Source organism: Melospiza melodia, chromosome 1, assembly GCF_035770615.1.
Source record: "Melospiza melodia melodia isolate bMelMel2 chromosome 1, bMelMel2.pri, whole genome shotgun sequence".
In the NCBI taxonomy this organism is placed as follows: Eukaryota; Metazoa; Chordata; class Aves; order Passeriformes; family Passerellidae; genus Melospiza; species Melospiza melodia.
Window position 1 is genome coordinate 24,182,812 of NC_086194.1, and position 25,364 is coordinate 24,208,175.

The 25,364-nt window shown below is 39.8% G+C and overlaps 1 protein-coding gene across 4 annotated transcripts in view; it reads right to left on the bottom strand.

The window, feature by feature from the left end:
• Positions 1-5,844: 5,844 nt before the first annotated feature.
• The window catches only part of CDK6 (cyclin dependent kinase 6), a 137,091-nt gene continuing 117,571 nt past the window's right edge, over positions 5,845-25,364 (bottom strand). For 3 of the 4 annotated variants that reach the window (XM_063151366.1, XM_063151385.1, XM_063151375.1), the window contains exons 6-8: positions 25,190-25,240; positions 21,194-21,329; positions 5,845-19,577 (exon numbers count right to left, since the gene is read on the bottom strand). In XM_063151366.1, the coding sequence (XP_063007436.1) occupies positions 19,431-19,577; positions 21,194-21,329; positions 25,190-25,240 (334 nt within the window). In that variant the 3' untranslated portion in view covers positions 5,845-19,430. Of the gene's footprint in view, positions 19,578-21,193; positions 21,330-25,189; positions 25,241-25,364 lie in introns of those variants that run through there. The other variant, XM_063151393.1, reaches the window with a different exon arrangement.

Consider the following 25,364-nt stretch of genomic DNA (forward strand, 5'->3'; position numbering starts at 1 on the left):
CCCGGGAAGCCGCGGCCCCTCTCGGCCCCTCTCGGCCGCGGAGCTGCGGGAGCAGCGGGAGCGGCGATGGCGGCGGCCACACAGCGCCGCCTGCCGGGGCCGCGCGCCTCCGCGCCGGGCCGGCCCCTCGCTGCCAGCGCCCGCCCCGCTCCGCCCTGAGCTGCCCCGGCGGGGCTGGCGGGCCGCGGCCGCAGCGCGGGGAGCTGCAGGGAGGAAGGGGAGGGGAGGGCAGCGGAGTTTTACTGCAGGGCTTCGGATGACCCGGTGGCTGTGGAGAGGAGACACAGAATCGCAAAATGGGACAGGTTGGAAAGGCTGCAGTGGGTCGTCTCGCCCAACCTCCCTCATTAAGCAGGGTCGTCTTAGAGCACATGACAGCGGATTGTGTCCAGACGGTTCTTGAATATCTCCAGTGAGGGAGACTCCACACCCTCTCTGGACAATGTGTTCCAGTGCTCGGTCACCTGCACAGGAAAGAAGTTCTTGCTTATATTCAGGAGAAACTTCTGTGCGTCAGTTTCTGTCCATTGCCTCTTTTCCTATTGCTTGGAACCACTGAGAGGAGCCTGGATTCATCCTCTTGGCACCCCCGTCTCAGATATTTAAACACATTAATGAGGTCCCCTCTCAAGTATCTTCTTGAGGCTAAATAGGTCCAGCTCCCTCAGCCTTTTCTCCTAAGAGGGATGCTCTTGTCCCTTCACCATCTTTGTAGCCCTTCGCTGGACCCGTTCCAGGAGCTCCACGTCCCCGTTCTGCTGAGGAGCCGCCGGCGGGGCGAGCGCGGGACAGCCTTGGAAAGGGGAGCCCTGAAATGTAAACGCTCAGTTGTGTCCTGGGGCTCACGTCTGGAATCTGCCTCCCAGGAGAGGGCAGGATTTCGTAGTGAGAGGTTTGTCTCTTGGTCCATCTGGTGGTCGGTTACGGAGGGAACCGCAGTGTTCGCTTTTCCTTTTGCCTTCCGTAGATGCATAGACTAAGGTATTATGAAATACCAGCCCGTCCTGACATAGGATGGGACCCTATTTCGGCGGGAGGGAGAAGAAAAAGAGAGGAAAACCAAAGTGTGTAGTCATCCCTCGTTAGCCATCTGCACTGCAAAATAAAGCATTGTAATATCGGCAGGGTTAATATTACATTAGGTTAATGGAAGTGCTAAGACAAGCCCGGGAGTTATTGGGATCTATTAACTGATCTATTAACTCAGAATTTCAAATATCCTTTTCTCAAAGCATTACCATTAAAAATTACTGCATGTTAGTCACAGCTTTGTAAAAATGGAGAAAAGTAATCACATGTTAATATGTTAATCATAGCAAGCACAAATGAGTTTTGTTACTGAAATAGCTGTCTTCATACTTGGGAAGAGCTGGAAAAATTGGTGAGCCCACAGGAATTTGTGATACAAAATTGCTTAGTAAAACCAAGAGCAGCCTGTGAGGAACTAGAGGAAAACTAAGAAAGTGACTGTACTTGATTTGCAAGTAAAATTTGTTCAGTTGCAAATTTAATTTAGTGCTCAAAATTGCAATATAGTGCATAAGGAAAATTTTATTCCTCAGAAAACAGCTGGTATGTTCTAAAACAAGGATGGCTACTTTGGAAACACACCAGGCAGAAGTTCTCCCTGAGCTGCCTTGCAATGCTGGAGAAATGCATTGAAAACTAAAGAAATACACTGCATTAAAATACACAGAAGATGAGGAGTATTACTAAATCTATTATAATATCCTTTTTGTGAAGCATGGAGAAGTCCTTGCCCCAAATGCACATTCAGATTTGGACCATTCTGGAATTGGCCCTGTTTCAGGTGGCTGCCCCATGGCACTGCACACGTGTAGGCTGTCCCAGTGCTGTGGCAGCCCTGGGAGGCTCGAGGGTGGCCCAGGTTTGGAGCAGAGCTGTCTGTCTGTCTGTCCCCATAGTGGCACAGCAATCAGGCTCAACGACTCTGGGGGCTCAGCTGAAGCAGGGGAGGTAATGCCTGGGCTGCATCAAATCTGCCATGACAGAATGACTCTTCAGAAATGTTTTGACCAAAGTTGAGCTAAGAGAGTTTATTCACGCCGCGCTTTGTGCTGTGAGGCTTTGAGCCTGGTGCCTGGGAAATAGAAAGACTTGCCATGGCAGGAAAGCAGGGGTGCAAGGTCTCTTCCTATGCAGGCATTGGGGAGGAGGGAGTCCTCTGCTAGGCACTCCACAATATTTTAATTAGACCCCAATTAGCTTTTCTTCCCTGGGCTGGGAAGGCTTGAAAGTCCAGCCAGACAAACCAGATTTCTAAAAATGGATGAAAATACTTAGGGAAAGGACTTCTGAGTGCTAGGAGACTAAAAGATGATCTTGTTTATCAAAGGGATGGGAGGTGGAGGAGCAACACAACTGATGAGTTCAAAATGAGAACTCACACAGATACTGTAAAAAACTTACTTTCCCTTTTCAGTAAATGGCAGGCAAATGATAGACAAAGACAATGCATTTAAAATTATTTTTAAACGAACATTTGTTTCTATGGTGCTATCAGATGTGACACCTAGTATTATTAGATAATTTTGAGGCAAAGAGTGAAATAACTTTTATGTGCGTAATGGGAAGAGTAACATTTATACTTTTTCCTATCTTAGTATTTTGCTTACAGGATTTTTTTTTTAACTATAATTTTCTTTTCCATAATTGGGTCTTAGGAACTCACCTTCTCACAGATGAGGGCCAGGAAGAAAATTCCCATATAAAGAATTCGTTCCATAATTGTCAAGACTGCTGGATTTTCTTCTGTGGTGTCTTGCTGTGAGCACTCTCAGAGATAAAGCACCAGACAGTTTCCAGATCCCTATAGTAGCTTTTATGTAATGTTATGTATTTCCATTATTTCCCCCTTTTTTTTCACAATTAGCTGTGGCTAATTTGGGTATTTGTGACTCTGGCCTCACTGCAGTTCACTTTGTGCCTGTCCCTGGCTGGACTGCTGCTCATAATCTTATAATGTGCTTAAAGACAAATTTGGAATGTCACATAATGTAAAGGTAGCTTTTTATTTGTCTGTGTTGCACCTGCAGTTTATGTAACTAATGGTTAGTTTCATGGTTCCTTCAGGTTTCCAAGGGCAGCACAAAGTTTTGATTCTAAGTTAAAAATCCTTTGAGCTTTAGGGTTTGATTAGCTTTGCAGTCATTTCTGTCCCTGTGTCAGCTTTCATCCACAAGCTGACGTGTCATTGAATGCTTGAGCTGATAGTTTTTAGATTCCTGGATCTGGTGGCTGTTGGAGGCCACATTAGTAGAGGATACTTCTTCTATACTGCTCTAAAGAGAACTTAATGAACTTTACAATCAGCTGAAGCTATATTTAAGGTGTTTTGATGAGGATTTTTGGGTTGAAGTAAAACCAGAAAAAATGTAGCTTGTTTTGGAGCCTGATAAGTCATTTTGTGTTTCACTCAAAACATACACTTTTATGATTTCTATATACCCAGAAATGTTACTAGTCATATTTATAGTTGTGTTGATTTGGCATAGACTGATTTCTGGTAGTGGAGGGACCACTGAAGTGGCTTCTGTGAGACCCTGCTAAAAGCTTCCACTGTGTCCTAGAGAGCCAATCTCTGATGGCTCTGAAGATGGATATGCTGCTGGCCCAATGAGAGGGGCTGGTAATGCCTCTGTGATGACATATTTAAGAAGAAAATGAAAACAGGGCTGGGTAGTTTTTTCCCAGGGATGGTGAAGTCTGCTGCTGGGGCCATCTCAGCGAGCCTTGCATGCCTGGTCACCCCAAGCCAGCTGTGCTGCAGACACAAGGGCACAAAGGGAGACGTTAAATGGCGCCAGCGCTGTGGCGGGTGGCAGGGCCGCCTGGCTGGCACTGAAAACACAGAGAGGAACTCTCTGGCACAGAACCCAGGCGAGATCAACCTCTCAGCACTGCAGGATCCTGCAGGAATCTTTGAACTGGCAGAACTTGTTGGCAGTGGTACTTACGGGCAGCAGTTTTTCTCCTAGTCAGAGAAGATGAGGAAGTGAGGACAAGTGAGGGAAAACAACATGGTGGCACCGAGGTCAGAGGGAAAAGAAGGGGAGGAGGTGCTCCCAGCGCTGGAGCCAAGATTCCACAGCAGGCCCTGGTGAGGACCATGGTGACACAGGCTGTTCTGCATCCCATCAGGTTCATGGGGGATGCAGAAATCCACTCGGCCCATGAGATAAACACTCACACCAGAGTGGGCGGAGGCCAGAGAAAGTTGTGATCCAGTGGGAGACTCAAATGGAGAGAGAGGGTCCCTGCTTCCAGAGATAAAGAGAGGGCCCTTGCTTCTAGAGCAGCCTATCCTAAGAGGACTGCACCCTGGGGACGTGTTGCCCACGCCACAATAGTTTGGAAAAGACTCTTTGTCTGTGGGAGGGAGTCATGTTGCAACAATTTTGGGAAGATTGCTGTGTGTGAGATTGGAGCCATGTTGGAGAGGTTCACAGAGAACTGTCTCCCACAGTAATGCCTTAAGCTTTAGCTTTCATATTTTCCAGATTCTGTACTGCATTAGTATATAACTCTGAACTTCATATAATGTGTTAACAAATTCTCCTCACAGTTTAGTTAGACAAAACAATCCTTTTCCAGCCTGAGAACCAAAGACACTATTGCACCTTCAGGCCTAAAAAGTATAAACAACAGCAAATTGAGGAGAGCAATCTCGGAGGATAGGACTTCATAACTTGAAGCTGTAATTGACAATTAACCCAAATATGTAAATGGACCAAAATGTACAAAAGTGTGAAAACGTGTGATCTGTTGTCCATCTTGGGTGTAGCCTTGGCCAGGCTCTTGTACTGCCCAAGGTGTATCCTTTGAAGGCCTTTCTAATAAATACCCACTTCATTCCTTTAACACTGTCTAGTCTCTGTTCTACATAGCCTCTCAAGGCATCAGTGGGAGGGAACTGATGGCATAGCAGTGGAAAGACTTCTCTCCCTGAGTGAACAGAAAAAGATCTCTGGTGACAAACTGACCAAACCCCCGCAGCCCTGTCTCCCTGCGCTGTCAGTGGAAGGAGGGAGGGATGGGGGAGAAAAAAGGCGGTTTAAAGGCTTATTTTGCTTCTCATTATCCTCCTCTGATTCTGTTAATAATAAATCTACCTTATACCTTTAAATATGAACCTGTTTTGCCCTTGGAGTGTTTTCTCCCAGTCATTATCTCAACTCATGAACACTTAGTCATTTTTTTTCCCTCTCCTCTGCCCAACTGTAGTAGAAGAGGGTAAGCAAATGGCTTTTGTAGGTGCCTGGCATTTAGCCAGTGTCAAACCACAACAATAACCAATCAAGAAAAAACAGTCAATCAATAAAGTGTGCTCAGCTCTTTAAAAGATGAAGATGAAAATAGCAGAATCTAAAGGAATACAAAAATACCATGCATATTTAGCACAACAGTTGGATCAAATAACGTTTGGGAAAAATAGTGCATTTCATGGACAAATGAGAGCCATTATAGCTGAATTAAAGCACAATTCCCCTACACCAAAACAAAGATTTCAGTAAAAACAGATCAGTGCTAAATCATACAGCATGCCCAGCAACTGCAGCAATGTTTTGCTTTTGAAAGAAAAAATAAACTCTTAGATTATAATTTTTTTAAAATGGAATTCATCGTATGTAAGCAAAATACCTAGGAATGAGTAATTGTGATAAAGGAGGGTAGATTTTTATAAAATTGGTATATAGTGAGGTGCTGGAAAGGGTATGTATGCATGTGCTTATGTTTCTGTGTCTGGTTGTGTGCGTTTGCTGATTTTCTAGAATACACAGGGTATTGAGAAAAACACTTGGAAACAAAAACTAGAAACCAACATTGCTAATTTTCTGTATTTAATATACAATACTTACTGCATTTGTATTCATTTTACATTTTTAGATAAAAGAAAAATATAGCTAGAAGGGTGAAGCAGTTTTAAATACAAAACTAATTTTTTGCCTTTTTACTTTTCAATAATTTGGGAACTAAAGAGAACTAGACACTGTGAAAATTTTTATTATATTGATTTTCATACTGAACCCTCAGCACCCAACAATAAATACACAACTTTGCTTTTCTTGCACTGCCAGCAGCAAAACATTCAGTTCCAAAGGACTGTAATTCTGATATAATACATTATTGATAACTTTGTGTGTGCCTTAATTTAATTCTGCTGTATTGACACATTAGTTTTGCAGTCAACCATCTTTACAAACTTGTAAAAGCTAAAGAATATGTTAATACGGTAAGGTGCATGCTCCGATGAACTTCAATGCAGTCAACATAAAGTAGCCCCAGCTGAGGGTGTTCTTAAAGCAGAAAGCCCCATAGGGTGAAATTTGGGACACAGAACAGGCATGCAGTTAGATCAAAGGGCTTTGTTTGAAAGCTTGCAAAGGGAGCTCTAGAGTTTCCAAAGTGTCTGTGTTACTTCCCAGCCATTCTGTACAGCAGAAATATACTTTTTCCCAATGCATGTATGGTAATCAGCAGCTGTGCAAGAAGAGGAGAGAGTCTGCAAGATTTCCTGTACAGCAATGGTGCAAGACTTGTATATACCACAGTTCACATGCTGTAGCCCCTTGATGTCATACTGATGACTAAAAGGTAAACCAGTATATTTGAGTAACAATTCAAGAAATAGCTGTTACATTTTCCTGTACCTCTGCAGGTGATACTGTATTTCACACATAGATGATTTAAATGCTGAATGCAAAGAATGTAAAGAACACTGACTAGTAACTGCTATTAAGCACACAGAATAAAAAAAAATGATGCACCTTTAAAAGAAACAGTAACACACGCACCTTTTCATGTTTGTACCCTGATTAAAAGAACGTCATGAATTTCAAGTATGAAATGATACAGTGAAATCATGTCCTGTGAATAGATATCAATGCTAGTCTAGGTAGTACAGTTTGCACTGTATAACTTTCCATCTTGCAAAACAGAATCCTACTGCATATGTAGGTAAAGTGACTTGAAATGCTAAAACCTGACATGCCAACTGTTGCACCAGTATAGACTGATACAATGCTGTAGAAGTCAACAGGACTATGCTGATTTTCACCAGCTGAACATATGCCCTAAGGTGAATGAAGAAATGTATTCCAAACTGCTTTGCATGCTTTCCTTGAATAAGCAAATCCTAGACAACTCCAGAGCAAAATGATATTTTATGACAAAAAAGGTGGAAAAAGAGAGAAAAGAAATAATCCAAACAGCATAGAGGCTGTTTTAATTTTCTGATTTTTTTTGTTTTGTTTTGTTTTTTGGGTTTTTTAAAATAAAATTGTACTGAGAAATGAAGGTACTGAGAGAGATTTTGATTTGCTAATGGATGTTGGTCTGGATGTTGGTTTGTTAATATCAATTAACAAAATTACTCTGGATGTGTCTCAGAAGCTGTCATCACTGTTCATAGTATTCTGTAAACCTGAAAGCACAAGTTTAATAATGCCTTTTGAGAACATAACTTATCTTGAAGATTCTTAAACCAGTATCTTGTGAGAGTTACAAACAGGCTTAACTTGATATGACTTCTGTTAACTTCAGTGGGATTTGTCACGTGTAAAGTAGGCACACATGGAGCAGTAAGAACGGAATCTTATTTCTGGTACATTTCTGTACCAGCATCCTGCTTTTCTCCATACATCTCAATGCCACTAAGAAGTGCAGTTCTGACCTTTTGTATAAAAAAGCAATGAATAGAGATTTTTAGAGAAATAATGTAACTAGAGTTAAGATTTTTATCACACATTACAATTTATATAGTATTCTTGCTGATTTACTAAGCTTAAGTATCTTTATATAGACCTGAGCTGCCTGACACTGAAATTTGTAGACTTACAAGGCCAAATTCTTGGTTTAATTTAATTGTAGTCAGTGGAATTACAACAAGAGTAAACCATGCTAAATGATTTTAAATACTTTGACTCTCCAACCCTAATTCATGCAATTGTCCATGCACAAAAAAACCTCCCAAAAACCCAGCACCTATATTTGCTGCCTTTATGCTTTTGTTTAGGCAGCAATCTTACTTCAAGCCCAGATGGGCAACTTTATGACTGCAGAAAACTTTCTTCAGTTACAAGATGCTGCACAAACTTGACCCCTGGCTTAAGTGTCTGAAATTAAGAGACACTTGCTGGGCCTTCTACAAACAAACTGAAGCCAAAGGCAGCCTATGTAATGTTTTATAATTTTAATTTTTCAGACATCTCCCTACTATGTGTAAAATTAGCTCTACAATAGCATTTCAAAGTAATCTAGTTATTCCATATTAAAACAAACAAAAATTCTCTAAAAAATAAAAATTGCTAAATCTGAACACATATACTACTCTAATTGCAAAACTCAATGCACGGTATGACGCGTATTTTTGATTTTTTCAGAATGATCTATCTTCCCTCCTCTCTAAGAAGCTAGCTTCACTTCAACAACCAAAATGTATACTAAATGCAAATAAACAATAAAGCAGCAAGACTCAACACATTTTTTTGCCACTACCCTTTCACAGGACTAATGTGTTTTCATACAAAATAATACACTAAATCATAATAGCAATAATTTAGAATAATGTCAAATAACTTGAAGATAAATGTGTCCACATTTTCAATAAACACAGACCCCATTCACTGGTGTCTTGGTGCTGTTATTAACCATGTGTCCTCACAATTAAAGTCAGTTCCTAGAGGAAAGCCTTTTTCTGCAAATACTTTTTGTGAGCAACTACACTCCCACGAGTAAGCCCCCTCTGCTCTGTGAGACTGCTCAGCTGAAGTACTGTATTCATGTCTTTGCAGATTTAGGCCTTCAGACTGAAGAGTATCAAGTTAGTGAGGAAGTACAAATACACATTGTAACACAGAAAGTAGAAGACAGACATACAGACGAAAGCACCCTGTGATGCCTTTGGCTGTTATAATATAAACATCACTTCCAAAGTACACAGTTCCAACTTGTAACACAGCCTTTTGAAGGTACAATTTTTCTTTAACTAGAGCATTCAAAAACATTATACTTTTAAAGCTGTTCAAAGTAACGCAGCAAAATATTGTATTAACAAAAAAATTCATATGAGATTCGAGGGCAGATATAGACCACTTAAATGAATTGGAATTAAATGGACCACAAATACATTAATCTGAATGCTTGTAAAGAATTTAAAAGGAAATTAAAGACTGCAAGGAACGAATCAATGTTCATCTGTGGTCTTGGCTTCAGTGCCAAAATGATTCAGCATTGTGCAGAAAACAGATTCTGTTGGAAAAAGAAATGGCACCTTTTTATTTTCCCTATCCTAAGTGTGTTAAAATGTATTTCTTTCCCTAGCAGAAGGGACTGCCTTGCCTATGAATGGTGCCTGGCTAAGAGTCCTTGAGACTCTTTCAGTCTGTATGTCAACTGGAACTGGCTCACTTTTCACTGAAAAGCACCATCATAATGTAAACTTTGTTTGCTCACATTGCTGTGACTCCAAATGGGCTGTAGGAAGGGAGTTCAAACTCCTGGCAAAGAGATTTTGAACACTGTGGAGAAAGACAGGTTTTTAACAGTGCTTAATGGAAAGGCAGATGCCGTGGATATTGAATTGTTTGTTGGAACTAAACAGAGACAACTTCACTCTCATGACCAGCGACAGGACTCAAAGGTGAGCCAGGGAGGGTTCAAGTTGGATATCAGAAAAAGGTTTTTCACCCAGAGGGTGACTGGGCACTGGAACAGACCCCCCTGGGAAGTGGTCACAGCACCAAGCCTGGTTCAGACAGAGTTCAAGAGGCATTTGGACAACACTCTTAGGCACATGGTGTGATTCTTGGAGTTGGACTCAATGATCCTGATAGGTCCCTTCCAACTCAGCATTACGATTCCCTTAATATTGACCACCACAGATTGATCAAGATTTTCCGACTGCTGGCCTTCTCTCTTTTTGAAATGGTAAACTATAAGGTAATGCTTTTCTTTTCAACTTACTACATACAATAGGAAGGAGAATGGCAGTGGGGAGGTGAAATAAATCAAATCAAAACAAAACAGAGCTAGAACACCACATGGTTGCTAGACATCTAAAGAGAAAAAGCCTCTAATCTCATGATGCTGCACCCCTTTGATTATGTTCTGCACTCCTTTGATAGGTAACTTCAGTTCAAAATGTGCATGGCAACCAATACTTTCACACAAGCACATCCCCCCTGAGCTTACATGAAGCCACCTTCGACAGCCTCACATCCACAAACGTCTTGCCAGCATCCAGTTTCTGAAGTACATTTTGTTGTACCCATGGTTACAGCCACCTTTCTTAAAAGGGACTCCAATAAAGTGCCTGGAAGAAATCATGGTGGATTTGGGCCTTGCTAGAAAAACACTTATTTAACTAGCATGCTGCAGACTCAGGCTACATTTTAAACCCAGTTTGGTGGATTACTCTCTATCACAGATGAAGGATGACTGTTTGACATACATATCATCTACCTGGAATACAACACTTTGTCTTTTCCCACAGAATGTCCATAATTCAGTATCGTCCCTTTTGTGCAGTGGGAGAGTTTTCTTAGGGGAGTTCTTATATCACTGCTGTTTAAAATGCAAAAAGTAGAAGTCAGCTGTCATAGAAACAGTAAACATACTATCCCCCTTTATATCCAGGGAAGACTCTCCCTCAGGAGAGTATTTTGGTGTTTAAGGTCTGTTTGTGCCTAGTACTTGTGTACAGGGCTCTGTACTTTACACTGCCATAGCCAAAAGGGAAGGAATGAGCTTGATTATCTACATGAACACAACCTATCTTGAGAGCTGGGGACTATTTCACAGTTGCTCCACCCAATGCTGGGAGAAATCCTCTCCCTGGGAATAGGCATCTTGGGGAAAGTGAGGAGAAGCAGGGCAAGCAGTTGGAGGCTGGCATTTCTAGTCTTGTATCCATCAAAAGCTTCTGTATAACAGGGGCATCATTGTGTGTTCATGTAAAAATGTGATCACAGATAGTTGTTCAGGGATCTTCTGTACTTAGTAAATGATCTTCTGAATCCAAAATTGGTTTTCCTGATCAACTGGACATTATGTTCAATCTAATCTATTCTAGCTTATTGCTTGGCTTAAACCAAAAAGTGTGAAAGTAGCACACATTTTGCCATATTCTATTGTACTACTTCCCTGTTTCTAATGAGAAGCAAGGAAAAACTAGAGTACAAATCACTGGCTGGCCAAGACTGGAAGCTTGGAGTCACAAGGCAGTAACTTAGCTCACAGCTAGTTCAGTGGTAGTGGAAGACCCAGCAGAGTCAGATACAAATTATAGGTAATTGCTGCTGCAGTGAAAGGAAGCAGGGAAGCTGGAAAACTGCTGAGGAATAGACTCCTCAAGGCTTCCTTCACAGTGTCACAGAAGGATGATCTGGGATAAGGAAAGGACTGCTTGAATGGCTGAGTGGTCTACCAGTATATGTATTTAACAAGAGCCAGAGAACTGTGGAGAATTAGAGGTTTCCCATCCCTGTGAAGTTTGTCTCTGTGCCAAGCCCAGTTGCTCATGCTTAATGGAAGGACCAAAATTAGCCACTCTGTGCCAACACTTACCCTGTCACCCATGCACATAGAGACTGAACACAACAAGGTGTCATGCAGGCTTCCTATTCTGCATTTTTGGAGCTGACATAATAATAGTTAACAGTAGCTCTCCTGTTGGCAGAGCAGCTCAGAAAGCTCGTTCCTACTCTACAACCTACAAAAAGTCTTTTCCCATGGCAGATGATTTTGCATTATTATTAACACTGGGTGTCAGACACACTTGCTAAGCCCTCAGACTCGCCCCTGTAAGATGGTGAACCATCTTACAGGATGGTTCTGGACTGATACCATGGACTGATCCAGCAAAACTTGCACGTGGATAACCTTATCAAAATCCAAGTGTGCAAAACCATGCTATTTTGGATGACCAAAGGATTTTCAGTTTGCAGCAGGGGTCAACTTCTAATGCAGAACATTGCACACCAATAGACACTGTCAGTGGCTCTCCTGCAGCAGAGCTGTGCATTCTCCAGTGCCTGCAGCTGAACTACAGGCACTGTCTCTGTGGACAGCTTAATCTGCTGTCAAGCTGTCTCATAAGACTTTTTTTTATATCTACCCAGAAAAAGCTCTAGCTTATGCAAAATTAAAAAAAAAAAAAAATAGAGCTGTTGCTATGTTGAAGAAGTGCACTGTAACTCACGACTTGAGTTGGCATAAGTATCTGGAACCAAAATCCCGTTCCAGAGTCTTGCTTTATCATCTTATGTGACAGGAGAAAACAAAAGAACTGGAAAAAAGTCTTCTCCCTATGTTTATAAATAATTTTTCCATGTAGTCAAACTCACTTGCCAACTCTCCTGCTCTCTGCCCATTTTTTTCTCTTTCCATCACATCACGATTTTCCTCCTTCATCTAACTACTCAAAATTGATCCTAACATTAAAGAAATGGGGTTTTACTTTTTTTTTTTAAAAGGCTGAGAATTAGCATAACATGATGTACGTGTGAAACATGGAATAAAATGAACGCTGAAAATTGATTTAAAACCCTTTAGGAGTAATTTCTGTAAAAAGGAATCTGTCAGTCTGTGAAAATTCATTTTCCATTCAGTGGCACAGACTTTCCCCGGTCTGGATTTAACATGAGCATGTCAATGCAAGCAAGTATGCATGTAAACACTAGGAAAAGAAAATGGGTTTTTTTCAGGCATGTGGATGGATTCACAGAAAGTGAATAGTGTGAACGAGAATTCAGCTTGCTCAAAAATGGACACTGAGCTTGAAAGGTTTACAACACATCCTTGTAGACACCAAAGTAAATCACAAGTTTAACATGATGTGTTTTCCCATCTCCTTTCAAACAGTACAGGTTGCTTTAGTGCAAATGAACATTTAAGTGGTAGTTTGAATAAATTAATACTTGGATGCTTTTCTTCCATAAAACCCTATCAACTTAGCAAAGTCAGTGAAAAAGTATCAGTTTCAATGCATAATTGATACACATTGATTCCATTTATATCTCTCACATCAAAAATACACTCCTTTTCACTCATCCTGACAATATTTTCCAAATAGTTTCTTAAAAATCTTCTCTCTAATCTTTACCAAGTGTCAGCTGTTTGTGGGTGCTTTTTTTTTCCTTTTTTCTTTGTTTCTTTTTCAAAGAAGGCAGTATATTTTGTCTGATCCTTCCTGGAAACAAAAAAAATCTGCCCTACTACAACCACCAACAATCAAAATACTACAGCAGAAGTTCTTTTTTCATTCTCTAGCCTTGCAAAAGTCTCATTAACATTGGGCTGCATAAAACCCATCAATTCATCCCAAAACAGATAAATATGTAACGTGAAGGGGAGAAGACCATAAGGTTAAGGAGTTTTGATTTATCTTTGCTGTTTTGCACAGTCTTTGAATGAAGGCTGGAAAACAATATTGCAGAAGCTTCCACAGGACTTTTAAGTCAAAGCAAATTTTCCACTAACTTTATCAACAGTTTTTCTGGGTTTTTTTGCCCAGAAAGCAAAAGGCTCATCTAAGAATGGTGCTGGTTAATTTTAGTTTCTGATGAGTACATGAAGAACTGATGGCATCTATTCAGCCTGGAAAAATCACTTTTGAGAACAAGCTCCCACTTGATTCAGTTCTGTTTGGGTGCCTATCACTGAATTAAAAACATACACATAATTTTTCAGGAATACTTTTTAATGGAAAAATATATGAGTTTCAAGATTTTGAGTGTTACAGCTAAAGTAATGATTTTCAGCTGGTTTCTCAAAGAGTCTAATGAGCCATTTTTCATATTATTTGTGCACACTACTCTTAAGTGGTCTTTATGGTTCTTACATTGTATATGTACTGCAGATCAGTATGCAATACTTGCTAAGCTTCAAACTAAAGGGAAGAAACAACACTTGGCAAAAGTATATTTGTCAGTTCATATGTCTACATCTCTCTCCTTTTAATGGCCTAGGTAATTAGAATCTATGAGAAAGCCTCTTTCTGTTTTACATAAATTATTGAGATTTGATGGTTACAGAGTCCAGTCCAGAAACTAGAATTGTATTACAGCCATTATCTAATAATCTGCAAGACGCAGACAGATAATAAAATAAAATAAACAGCTCACAAATAAAACTTCAATTTGAGTTGTACAGCCTCTTAGACTGTTAAAATTGTAGTCATGTTTTTGTACATCTAAACTGAACTTCCACAAAAAAAAAAAGGATATGAAAATAAAACTTGGAAGCTTAAACATATAAAATCCCATTTAATTTTCTAGAGATTCTGACTTTTTTCTTCATTGAAAGTAACCTGTATACTCAAGGCTTAGTAATCCAAAGGAAATGAAAGTGTAGCTTATTGATAGTCAGTTATTGAAGAGTTTATCTCTCTGTGAAAGTAAAAATAAATTGCTTAAATTTCCCCCCACTAATGCAGTTCGGAAAAATGCTTTTTCTAACATACTAACTTCAAGAACATAATTTACACATTAAAAAAAAAGTGTGAAATCCTGTTAAAATCAAAAGAGATCTTGATATTTAGAAGCAGTTTTGAAGCAATAAAATAAATATGTTAGGTTCCTAAGCTTGCAATCAATTCAAGCTTCAAGCATAAAACAACAAAATCACTCAAATAGCCTAGTAACTTCTAATTCACATTGTATATAAAAGTCAATTTATTCCTGAACCTACTGTATATGAAAAATACTAGCCAAGTGGTTCTATAAAACAGAGTTCTTAGAATAAACTTCCTCATTATTCAAATGTATCTTATATGTGGAACATAATTAATTTATGTGGCCTTTAAAACTGAACTGTGTGGTTTCTGATTCATGTATGTATTTGACAAGTGATGTGTTTTCAGTTGTGAGTCAGGTAAGTGCTCCTAGTTTGCTGGCTAGAAGACCAAACCAGCATGTTTTCTCTTTATTTTCCACATTAAAGTTGGTCTAATACCTAACAGCAGAAAGAATTATATGTATAATAAAACTCAAAGACAGTGAGCGAACCTGTGAAAAGCAGCAAGGCACAGTATTTTCTTCTTATTCACCAAAACAACCACTGACTATAAAAACCAAGTAAGAGTTATCATGCTGGAAACCCTCCCCCATGTAGAAGAGGTTCAAATACTGCATTTTAGTGATTCCTTTCATTAAAAATGCTCTGTACACATAGCCCTAAGTTTAACTTTTTTTGCAAACATGACGTGCTCATTTTTTGGTGTGTTTTAAGGCAGAAACAACAGGGAAAGATGCTCTATTATTGATCATTGTGGACTAATATGCTGAAAGAAACCTGGAGCATGGGCACAACCTACACAGAAATATGCACAAATCCTATTTTTAGAATTTTACTAATCACACAGAAAGCAACAAAGGGGTACACAAAACTAAGCCTAAGCAAGGAGGTGCACAAAGTTCTTGTCTCATCACTGGTTTAGACTGTGAGACTAAAAGAAGCAAGATTTAGTAATAGGAATGGAGGGGACATTGACACTATGTGTAGCTATGGAAAATTTGGAAGAATCTTGCTGGAAATAGCACCTGTGAGCATCACTGAAACCTGTTTACATAAGGGAGCTGAGGGAGACAAATGGGAAGGCTGGTGTGAGTGTGGACAGGGGGAAGAGAAAAGGGCTGCACCAGATGGATTACTAGGGTTCAGCAATTAGCACTTCACTAGCTGCTTGTGGTGATTTTTTTCCTTGGCCATTGGGGCTGGTTTTTTTCTGCAGAGTTATGTAGTAGTGATTAGAAAGAAAAAAAAAAGGTTGGTGGGAGATAGAAATTTCTCCTTCCATTACCCAGAACACCCTGTTCTCTGCTAAGAAGAACACAGTGCCTGGCTGTGGGCGTTCTAGGAGCTATACTTAATACATCTCCTGTTATTCAGCATTTTTTAGCTGCTGTTGAACCACTCCTGTAGAACAGGACACATACAGGTTTAGATATCACTAAGAAGAATTGCACTCGGAAGTCTTCTTTAAATGTGTACAAAGAGTTTACATCACAGCACTTTCTTTTTCACTTACACAATTCCTACATCCTACCCATATAGCAGTACTGAGTACAGGTACAAAAATAGTAGAGCTATACCAGTAATATAAGAAGAGCAAGGGCATGGGTTTGAGCACAGTCCCACAGCTGTCTGTGCTGTCTAATTATAAATATGATTCCTGGCATGGTATTAGCCAACAACAGTGCTCTGCCCAGCCAGAGAACAGGCGTTCTCAGTTTACTAGTGTAAGTGAAGCCCCACATGGTTTGGCAGGGAAGACTGGAATATGATTAAGTCTATGGCATGTCAAATGGAATTTCTTCCTGAAGAGATTTGGAAAAGGAGGTAATTTGAAAAATTGTTGGTCCTTTGAATCCAGGCCCTTGCTACCACAAGGACCCCATTAGAGAAATATTTTCCCTAACCCTGCCAAGATTCTTAGATTTCTTGGTTTTGTTCCTGCCATTCCCACTGGAAAGATGTTCCAGAATGTGACCATTAATGCAGCCCTTTGAAACTGGTCTCCTCAATGCTCTCATTTATAACCTGATCCTACTATATTAGACAACATACAGCACCATGTTGCAGAAGCTCTGCCTCTGACTCCATAAGCCAGCCCCTGTTTTTCTCTGCTGCTTGCTTAGCTCTTTGATACTATGATTGGGAAATACTGCTCCAGTAGTTAAATTTCTGGTGATTTCCACATTCTCATTAGTTTTTGAGCCAACACTAACCTTTGGCTTTAAGTATTCTCTCCCTTCCTTTCTGTTTTTACCCTAATAATGTATCTACATTCAGCAACCATATTGTCTACTTTTTAGCTTTGCTAAGCTTAATAGAATAGATTCTTATGTGGAACAGATGCACATTTCTATCTGAGAGTTTTAAGCCTAATTTGGAAAATATCATCTTCTTCTCTACATTTTCACTCTGTATTAGTTGGTGGAGAGCTCTGGGAGAGTTCCCTGAGCAGTTGCTGGGAAGCCACACCAGCTGAACGCCCTGATAAGGTATGTATGACAGATAGCTCCATGCTAGGTAAAATGTGGAATGTTTTCAAAAGTGCTAAGCTCCATAAAAAAGCTTTTCTAATTACTACTATTGCAAGAGTCTCCAGACTTTTGTCTCTGTTTGTTGTTCTACTTAGTGTTTAAAAATTGCTAGCAAAAAAATTCACTCTGCCCCATCCTACTCTGGGAATTGTAAAAATTATTCACACTTGGGTCCACTAACCCGTACAGCAATAGGATTGGGACACCACCAATGCAGTAGGTCTGCAGTTCCCTTTGGGTGCAGGAACAAAGAGAATGACAAAGGTAAGGCCAAGATTAGGTTTGCTGCTGTGACAGCTCCCTGGCCTTCAGCTTCCTGCTCACAGAGCTTCTGAAATTCTGACGTTACAGACCTGTGGTATCTCTGTGTGCAGATGCTTTGTGCATGCTCTTGCCAGGCCTAATTTGCAACTTGCCTGTTCATGCTGCTTAAGTTTTTTGCACAGGCTCATTTTGGGCTTAAAGAAAAGCACAGGCCACTGCACGCAAGCATGCAAGTGGTCCTTTGAAACTCTGGCTTGTTTAAAGTAGACTTAATTTAACCATGTATCACACATTTAAATGTCTAGCAGTAACAAAAAGCTTTATCCAGGAGACAGGTAAGACCCACTTACTATCCTAGCAGCGGACCATGACCCAGAGAGTGCAGATACCTGAAACAGAGTTAACAGTGAGGGCCGCCACAGGAGCGAGAGACCTGCCCGTGAGATGGCTGCAAGCTCCCCTGTCACAGCTGGAAATGTTACACTGCCCAACTCACTGCTGAGGACCTGCTTCTGCCAAGCATGAGGATACAATGCTGGCTCACCACCCAGACAACATGAGACAGAGAAGAGGAAGAGGAAGAGAGAAGCCTAAGGGACTGTCACAGGAGAAAGCAAAGCTGGCTGCCTCACTTCGCATCAGTTATCCTCATTTTTGGGGGACCAATATTTTCCCCCAAGTCATGCCCAAGTAAATGCACTGAACAGCTAGGGAATAGCTTTTATGGATTTAAAATAGTTATTTTTCCCCAGTACAGTATTAAAAAAATAAAAGTTTTTTTTTTTTGACATACTGAAAATATATTTTAGTTAAGGTAAAAATACTAAATATAAAAATTTCAGGTAATATTTAAAATAACTGTGCTATAAAGGCAAGTAAATTGCTTAGTTATTTTGACATTCAATAATGGCACATTAACCTTAGTGGAGAGGCATGTGCTAGTATCCCCACATGGTGGTTTAGGAGAGAGGGTCATGCATTTCTGCATAGAAAACAAGCCTGCTTAGTAAGTGACGTGTGAGGGATTTTGAGCATTAATGTTTATGCACTTGTAATGTATTGGGGGTGTTGCAGGTAAGGCAGCACAATATACAGAGTACAATGCAGCACAAATACTTCTCTGTGCTTATTGCAGGTATAGGATTCTCTGCTTCTGAACCAGAAATATTTTTTCTATTTTTGTTTTTGGCTGACAATGAGAACAGGTTGAAGGTGAAAATCTGTATTGATTTTCATTGGCTCTGCTCATGTCTTTTGACCTGGACATCAGAAAGTTATTTGGAATGAGATGAAGAAAATATGCTTGCAGCTGTTTCCAGGGAGGAATTATGGGTTAGATGATGGACTAGAACATGTCTGCATTTCAACACAGAAAGACCATCTGGAAATTGAAACAGTAAGAACAGGACAGTTTTTTGAAACATGCACACAAACATAGCTAGATAATAACTCGTTTGTGTATGAAAAAACCTAAAAGCTGAGACATTTATTATGATCATCATCATCACTGTTATTTTTATAGAGCAACAAAATGATAAATTAATTTATCCATGTTTTCAAGTGGGGAAGCACCTGCGTATCTGCTATGAATTAACAGTAGCTGGATGTATTAACACATCTATCAGTTAACTGCAGGTTGCAGAGATCTGGTATTTCAATGCCATTCTTTAAATGTCACAGAATAACAATAATAAAGTACCAAATCACGCTTCAGCAGCTAGAGAGAGAGAGAGATTGCATCGATGGCAGTGACTCGATCATGAAACACTGGCAGCATTCAATATTAGAAAGATAAAACGGCAGCAAAACTGGTCAGCAGCTTCTCTTCGTCTGGAGTTTTCCCAGGCAGATAAACAAAACAAAACCAAAACAAACATAAAGCTGCAACAGGAGCAGGTCAAAGCCCTGGCCCTTGCATTGCTCTGATAAAAGTAAACTAGATTGATTTCCATGGATAAGCACATCACAATCCCAAAATAAAAGATAAGTGCATAAAACCTCAAAATAATGATCTCGCTAGGACAGCTATGTGGTTTGTTTGGGACAGTGGCCTTGTCAGCTACATGTCTTGTTCATTAATGGTTCGTCTTCGGTCAGCACTTATGATGCATTCACCTCACTGGAGTTTTGGCTGGATGACACGTGACAGTCCAGATTCTCCTTGAATTTCTCCAGATCATGGAAATACGGGTGAGAAAGGGCAACATATGCAGATATTCTTTTGGCTGGGTTGAACGCTAGGCATTTCTGAAATTATGAAAAGAAGTTAGTTTTAACTACAATGTAAGTTACAGTGCTATCATTGCATACATACATTAATGCATACCACCGTCAGTTTATGATCAGTATGAGACACAACAGGGTCTCAGAAGGTGGTGCACAATGACCATCCATACTAAAACAAGCAGTAGGGTCACAGTATAGAGTATGGCCACCTCAAAAATTACATGCTAGAAAATTCAAGTATTCCCAATTTAGAAAATCACAGAATACAGGTTTTCTTTAATTCACATGCACAGGACAGCCTTCATCTGCTTATGCTGTGTGTTCAGTTTCTCCCTCATCGTCCTAGCTGCACTTTGATGGCCCTCCTTCCTGATCTGTATCCCAGCCTTTGTCCAGCCACCACTGAAATCTCCATGTATTCACTTCCATGTATTATTCTTCCTACTGTTCTTGTCTAACCAATTTCTAGTCCTACTTTCTCTTCTTTTATCAGAATTTCTATCATTTCACTCCTGAGATTTAATTCAGTGACTTCCAGTTCTACTCTCCCCTTTCATCTGTGGCTCCCAGTTATCATCTCTTTTCCTAGCAGGGACAGATCTCTTTCCCACCTCACCTTCTAGGCACAGATATTAATCTCCTTCCTCCCTCCCCCCCTCATCATGCCTCACACTCACTGAGCTCTTGGCCATATATTATTCCTTCTTGTTCCTAGAATCTAACTCTTGTCCCATGTCTAGTTTCCACTTCCAGGCTGTCTGCAAGCACAACAGATTTTTCTCATAGCAGTGTTTCTCCCTTGTCATTTCAAGTGGCCAGATGTAGTCCAGCTTTCTGCAGCTGGGAGCTGCCATCATGAGGACACTGCAGGGATCATCTGCTGCTGAGATAACCTTGGCCAGAGACAGCAGCTCCTGAAGACATGCATCAAGTCTTTCAAGAATTGCACTGTACCTAGCTCATATGAATCAAGATCTTTAGAAGACCTCCAAAGAACAAATCTAACTAGATTTCAACAAGCATAGCATGAAGCAAACTGATGCAGGGTCATTCCCTATATTCCATTTCAAGACTGAATTTCAGGACTGGGATTTCTGATATAAGTATAACAATGATGGAAATAGCTGTACCAGCCCAATTCTTTTGCTTCTGTTCAGCCTTGCCATTTGCAAGAGGCAATAACTGGTGACTTCCAAGCGTAGAGTTTTCAGCATTCAGTAGAAGGCTAGCAGATGTAATCTGCCACTACAGTCTACTTCCTGCTTTATGCTGGGCCCACTACAGTACATGAATGGTAGATCCATTTTTGTACTCACATCAGGCCAATACTGTAAGGGTGGCTGCTGCAGTGGCACTACAGGGGTCAGTAATGAGGATCTAATCATAAGGTCTAACGACAGGTCAAACAGGTATGTCTCTGACCTAGTTTCCTAATCTTGAGCTGTTCTCAGCTCTGACACCTCTTGAACCAAAGGCAGTGTGTCTTTGTGCTGCTGTTTCACAGATTAACACAAACTGTCTTTTGATCTTTTTTTTACTAACTCCATTAAATGGAAACTTCATTTTTTCTTGGCAAGCTGCATGCACAGTGGGAGCCATGAGTCATGTGAGGCAGGGAACAACAAATGGGAACTCACAAGAAGCAAGTCTTTGCCTACTTCATCGATATCTGGTACAAATTTTTCAATAGGTTGTGCGGGTCTGGAAGTAAAGGCATTTCTTGGAAGGGCAACATCATTAGGCCAGTCCTCTTCTTCTGGGAGTCCAATTACACTGCAAAATGAAAAACAATATTAGGTCTGAATATTTATGCAGTTTTCCCTTCATATTGATTACAATGAGTGGCATTTTATAAGTATTTTAGTTTAAATGAGCTTAAATGTTTAATTCCACAGTAGTACAATAATCTCTGTGAATAGAAGCTGATAAACATATGTCCTCAATGTGCTTGGTTCAAACAATTTTGTGGGTAGCACAATTTTCTGGCCTAAGTCTCAGTTTTCCGAGTCTTTTTATTGAAAAAAAAGCTGAGTGCTTTAGAAAAAGGTTGTTTAGCTCTTGACTGGATGGTGCAACATATGTCACTCCAGGATGATTAAAAGCAGTAAGTTTCAAAGGGGAATTGCGTGCAAGGATCTTTTTTCACAAGAATAGGGACTGAGAGAAGAGTGTGGGTCAAGATGAGGGTAAGGCAATAAAAGGGATGTTTCATAATGCTTCAAAGCTCTGTGCAGTAATTGTTGCCCAAATTTAAACAATTTATTTCCTTCACAATACAGGTTTTAAAGTCTCTATTTCCATTTAGAAATGGAAAGGCACTTGAGTGTCTTTGTGGTTTTGCTTTCAATTGTATTTTAGTTTTTCTTTACTCTTTAAAAGAATATTTTAATTTCTTTAAGTATTTTATTTCTTTATTCTTTAAATTATGTAAGATATTTATACTTATTAAATAATCATGCTGAGTTCTAAAACTCAAATAAATTAAATAGGTAAATCACCAACAATGAATTATGTCTCATACATTTCACATTTTAGTCTGATGTTAAAATTTGTGGGGTTGAAAACCAGTTTCTGGTGGAAATTATGAAAAAGATCATACATTACTTGTTTGGTTTCAGGGAAAATAAATTTTTATAACCTGTAAAATCGAGATTTTCAATGGAAACACTTACAGGGTAAGACAAGAAAGAACAGAAAAACGATGTCACTGAATACTTGGGCTTGCACAAAGGCCAGTGCCACTAGGGAGCAGCATTGACCTTTTTTCTCACTGAGTTTGTCACAAGACTGGGTGAGGCCGTGGGCCAACCACACGGAGGTAAATCATAGGGTACCAGAGCAAACCTAATGGAATTGCCCCACCTCTACCTATGTGGATTTCAGATTGCAATTTGGCTTACCTAAAATACCTCTGAAAATTAGTATGTCCTCAAAATAACAGCATGGTTTGGAGGGAAAAGCAATTGCAATCTCAGGACAATTAAATCCTACTACATCTGGACATATCACACCTCTTGGGAAATGCTAAGCTGAATCTTTATGAGAAACCACATTTGCCATTTATCAGGTGCAGTGTGGCTATGGGGCAGCCTCCTTGGCCATGGCAGTTCAAGCCTTTTGATTAGGTATTTCAGGATCTGGTCCCATATTTAATCTAATACAAACAGCATCAAGGATGCGAGAGGTAAGTATTTGAAATAACAATGACATTCATCTTTTCATTCAAATGTGTTTGGTTAGTCCCACTGTTTTGTACGACTGCAGAGCAGAATGGGGCAGAATAAGCACAGGCAAAGGCAAAGCTAATGGCAAGAAACCGGGAGGCAGCCTGTCAGAGAGGGGTGGGCTGCACAAGGCAGAGTGCAAAGGAGAGACATTTTTAGGTACACACATGTAGTACTCAAACCCCCTTAATAATGAATGTCTGAGGAGCTGCTCCCACTCTCATGGTCTGGTAGCATCACCATTCCAGTGACTAAGTTTGGGAGTAGCTCGGGAAAGTTTCACCTCCTGCCAAAGGTTCAGGCCTGGTCTTGAGAAATGCTGAGTACTTTCCACTCCCATTGATCACAATGGGAGACAAGCCTGTTCAAACCATTGCATTCAGCCTGAAATCTCTGAGGATATGCCACAAGCTGGTGGTGTCCCGGAAAAGCAAGAAAACATTTCGAGCCATGTGTGAGGAATTTACCCTCATACACAGTGGAATTTTACTGACACAAATCACAATGCACATGCAAAGCAAAGGCAGACTATAGCATCATTATCTGAAGAATACATCAGTCCAGACTGTATAGAAATCCTGAAACTTCCTTCTGTCCAAACGGATCTCTAGAATGAGTCACAACTGCAGAAAGAAGCAACCCTCCTACAAAAAGAGCTAGGCCTAACTGTGGGGGGTTCTCCAGCTGTGAAAACAAAATAAACACTACTTGGCATAACCCCTCAGAATCCAATACAGAAACTTCTCAACTATTTAGGAAGAAGAGTACAAAAGAAGCAAATCCAAACTTTCTCTTTAAGTAGATGTGCAATAAGGAATTTCTTCTAAATTTAGCACAGCATTTTCTTTTCTTAGTGAATTCTTTTCTGCACAGGTAATCTCAGCCCCTAGGGATGGAAAGATCCCTGCTGGAGGCTGCCACTAGCAGCTATGCATTAAATCCTAGCTCAGTTAATTTTAATTTTCCCCTTAAATGTCACAAATGAAAGAAATCATAGCTATGTCTTTTTTTAATTGTAAAATATGTTGTATGTATCAAAGCTGTCTTCATTTAATAAAGCAGAATATTGTAGTACTAAAGTAGTAGCTTTGGCAGAAGAAGAAAAAGTAAACTGTAAGGACTGATTTTTCTGGATTGGGCAGGAAGAGCTATTTAGCGCATGACAAATTAACCACACAAGTGAGTCACATACTCATGGTATGGTATGCAGGAAAGGGAAGTCAACTCTATGAAATCAAGACCTGTAATTTAGAAACCCCACACTGAATAATGAAAATGTTTAGAAACAGATCTGTTATGATTTGAGAACTGGAAACAGGATTAAACAGAGAAAATTCATTATTTGTTCAGTTTAAGCTTTTCTTGGAAATTTTACTGTCTTCTCTTTGGAATATCTTCAAGAAAATAACATTTTGGAATAATACTTCTCTCACTCTCTCTGTGCTAGCTACTTCTTTTTTCATCCAGATCCCTGTATCCCTGCAGCCCCCCCATACAGAAAGGGAAGACAGAGGTGCAGAGGCAAACAGGCATTTGCTCTCTGGATTGGTACCAGCTCTGTGTGGTTTTGATTTCCTACCTACACGATACATACATCACATCTTAAAGTTACATGCCTCTTAAAAATAAAAAAAAAGTTCCTTAGTCTGAAGAGCTTTTACAAGAAGTAATATAATTCTACTTAATTATCATATTGGTAATATCAGTAACTGAATTTTGGATGAGAAGTATTGCATCTCAGAGAGTTTAGAGTCTACCTGCCTCCTAAACAAATTTGATGTACCTGAAAAACACAAACTCCTAGAACTGTAAAATGGTTTTAAAATAAAATAATCTCTGAGAAAGCACATATTAAAATGCTGATATTCCTCAGTTCTCAGAGTTACCTTCCAGACCAAAATATGGACTGTTAACAGGCTACAAAATAGATTTTAAAAGCTAACACATTTTTTTATGTTTGGAAGTTTTTTCTGCAAAGATGCTGTTGGTAACGATCTCAGAGATTTCAGCTTTTAATGTATTCTAATGTTGTTTTCTGCAATGCACAATGAAAAAAACAAAACAACAACAAAACCCCCTGTGTTTGTTTACATTAAGAGAATCTCTTGCATTTAACTGTTTATGAACATGTATGAATGGTACATGCACAGTATGTTTAAGAGACTTAAAAGCCCAAACCCAGAAGTCTCCTAACTTCCTGATTATGGCTATCAGTTTTGCAGAACTATATTCCATGTTGCTTCCTCCTTCCATTCTGACACAGAATACACAGAAATATCATATTGCATGCCATAGCAATAGGAAATATGGAAATTCTAGTTACATTATTGCATAAAAACCTGGCAAAGAAATCTCATAGGGTTTCAATGTTAAACAGATACTGACATAAGGCAATTAGTTATTACTCACTCAAAGATTTTTCCTAGTTGATCAACATCTGAATTTCCACGGAAGAGTGGTCTGAAAAAATAAAAACATGTTTTTAGAATGTGACTTGCTTTAATTAATATAAATCTAAAGCTGACAGTTCCAATGTAGGGTGAAAATGTGGGGGTTTTTTGAGACTTCATCTTCTGCTATCTTC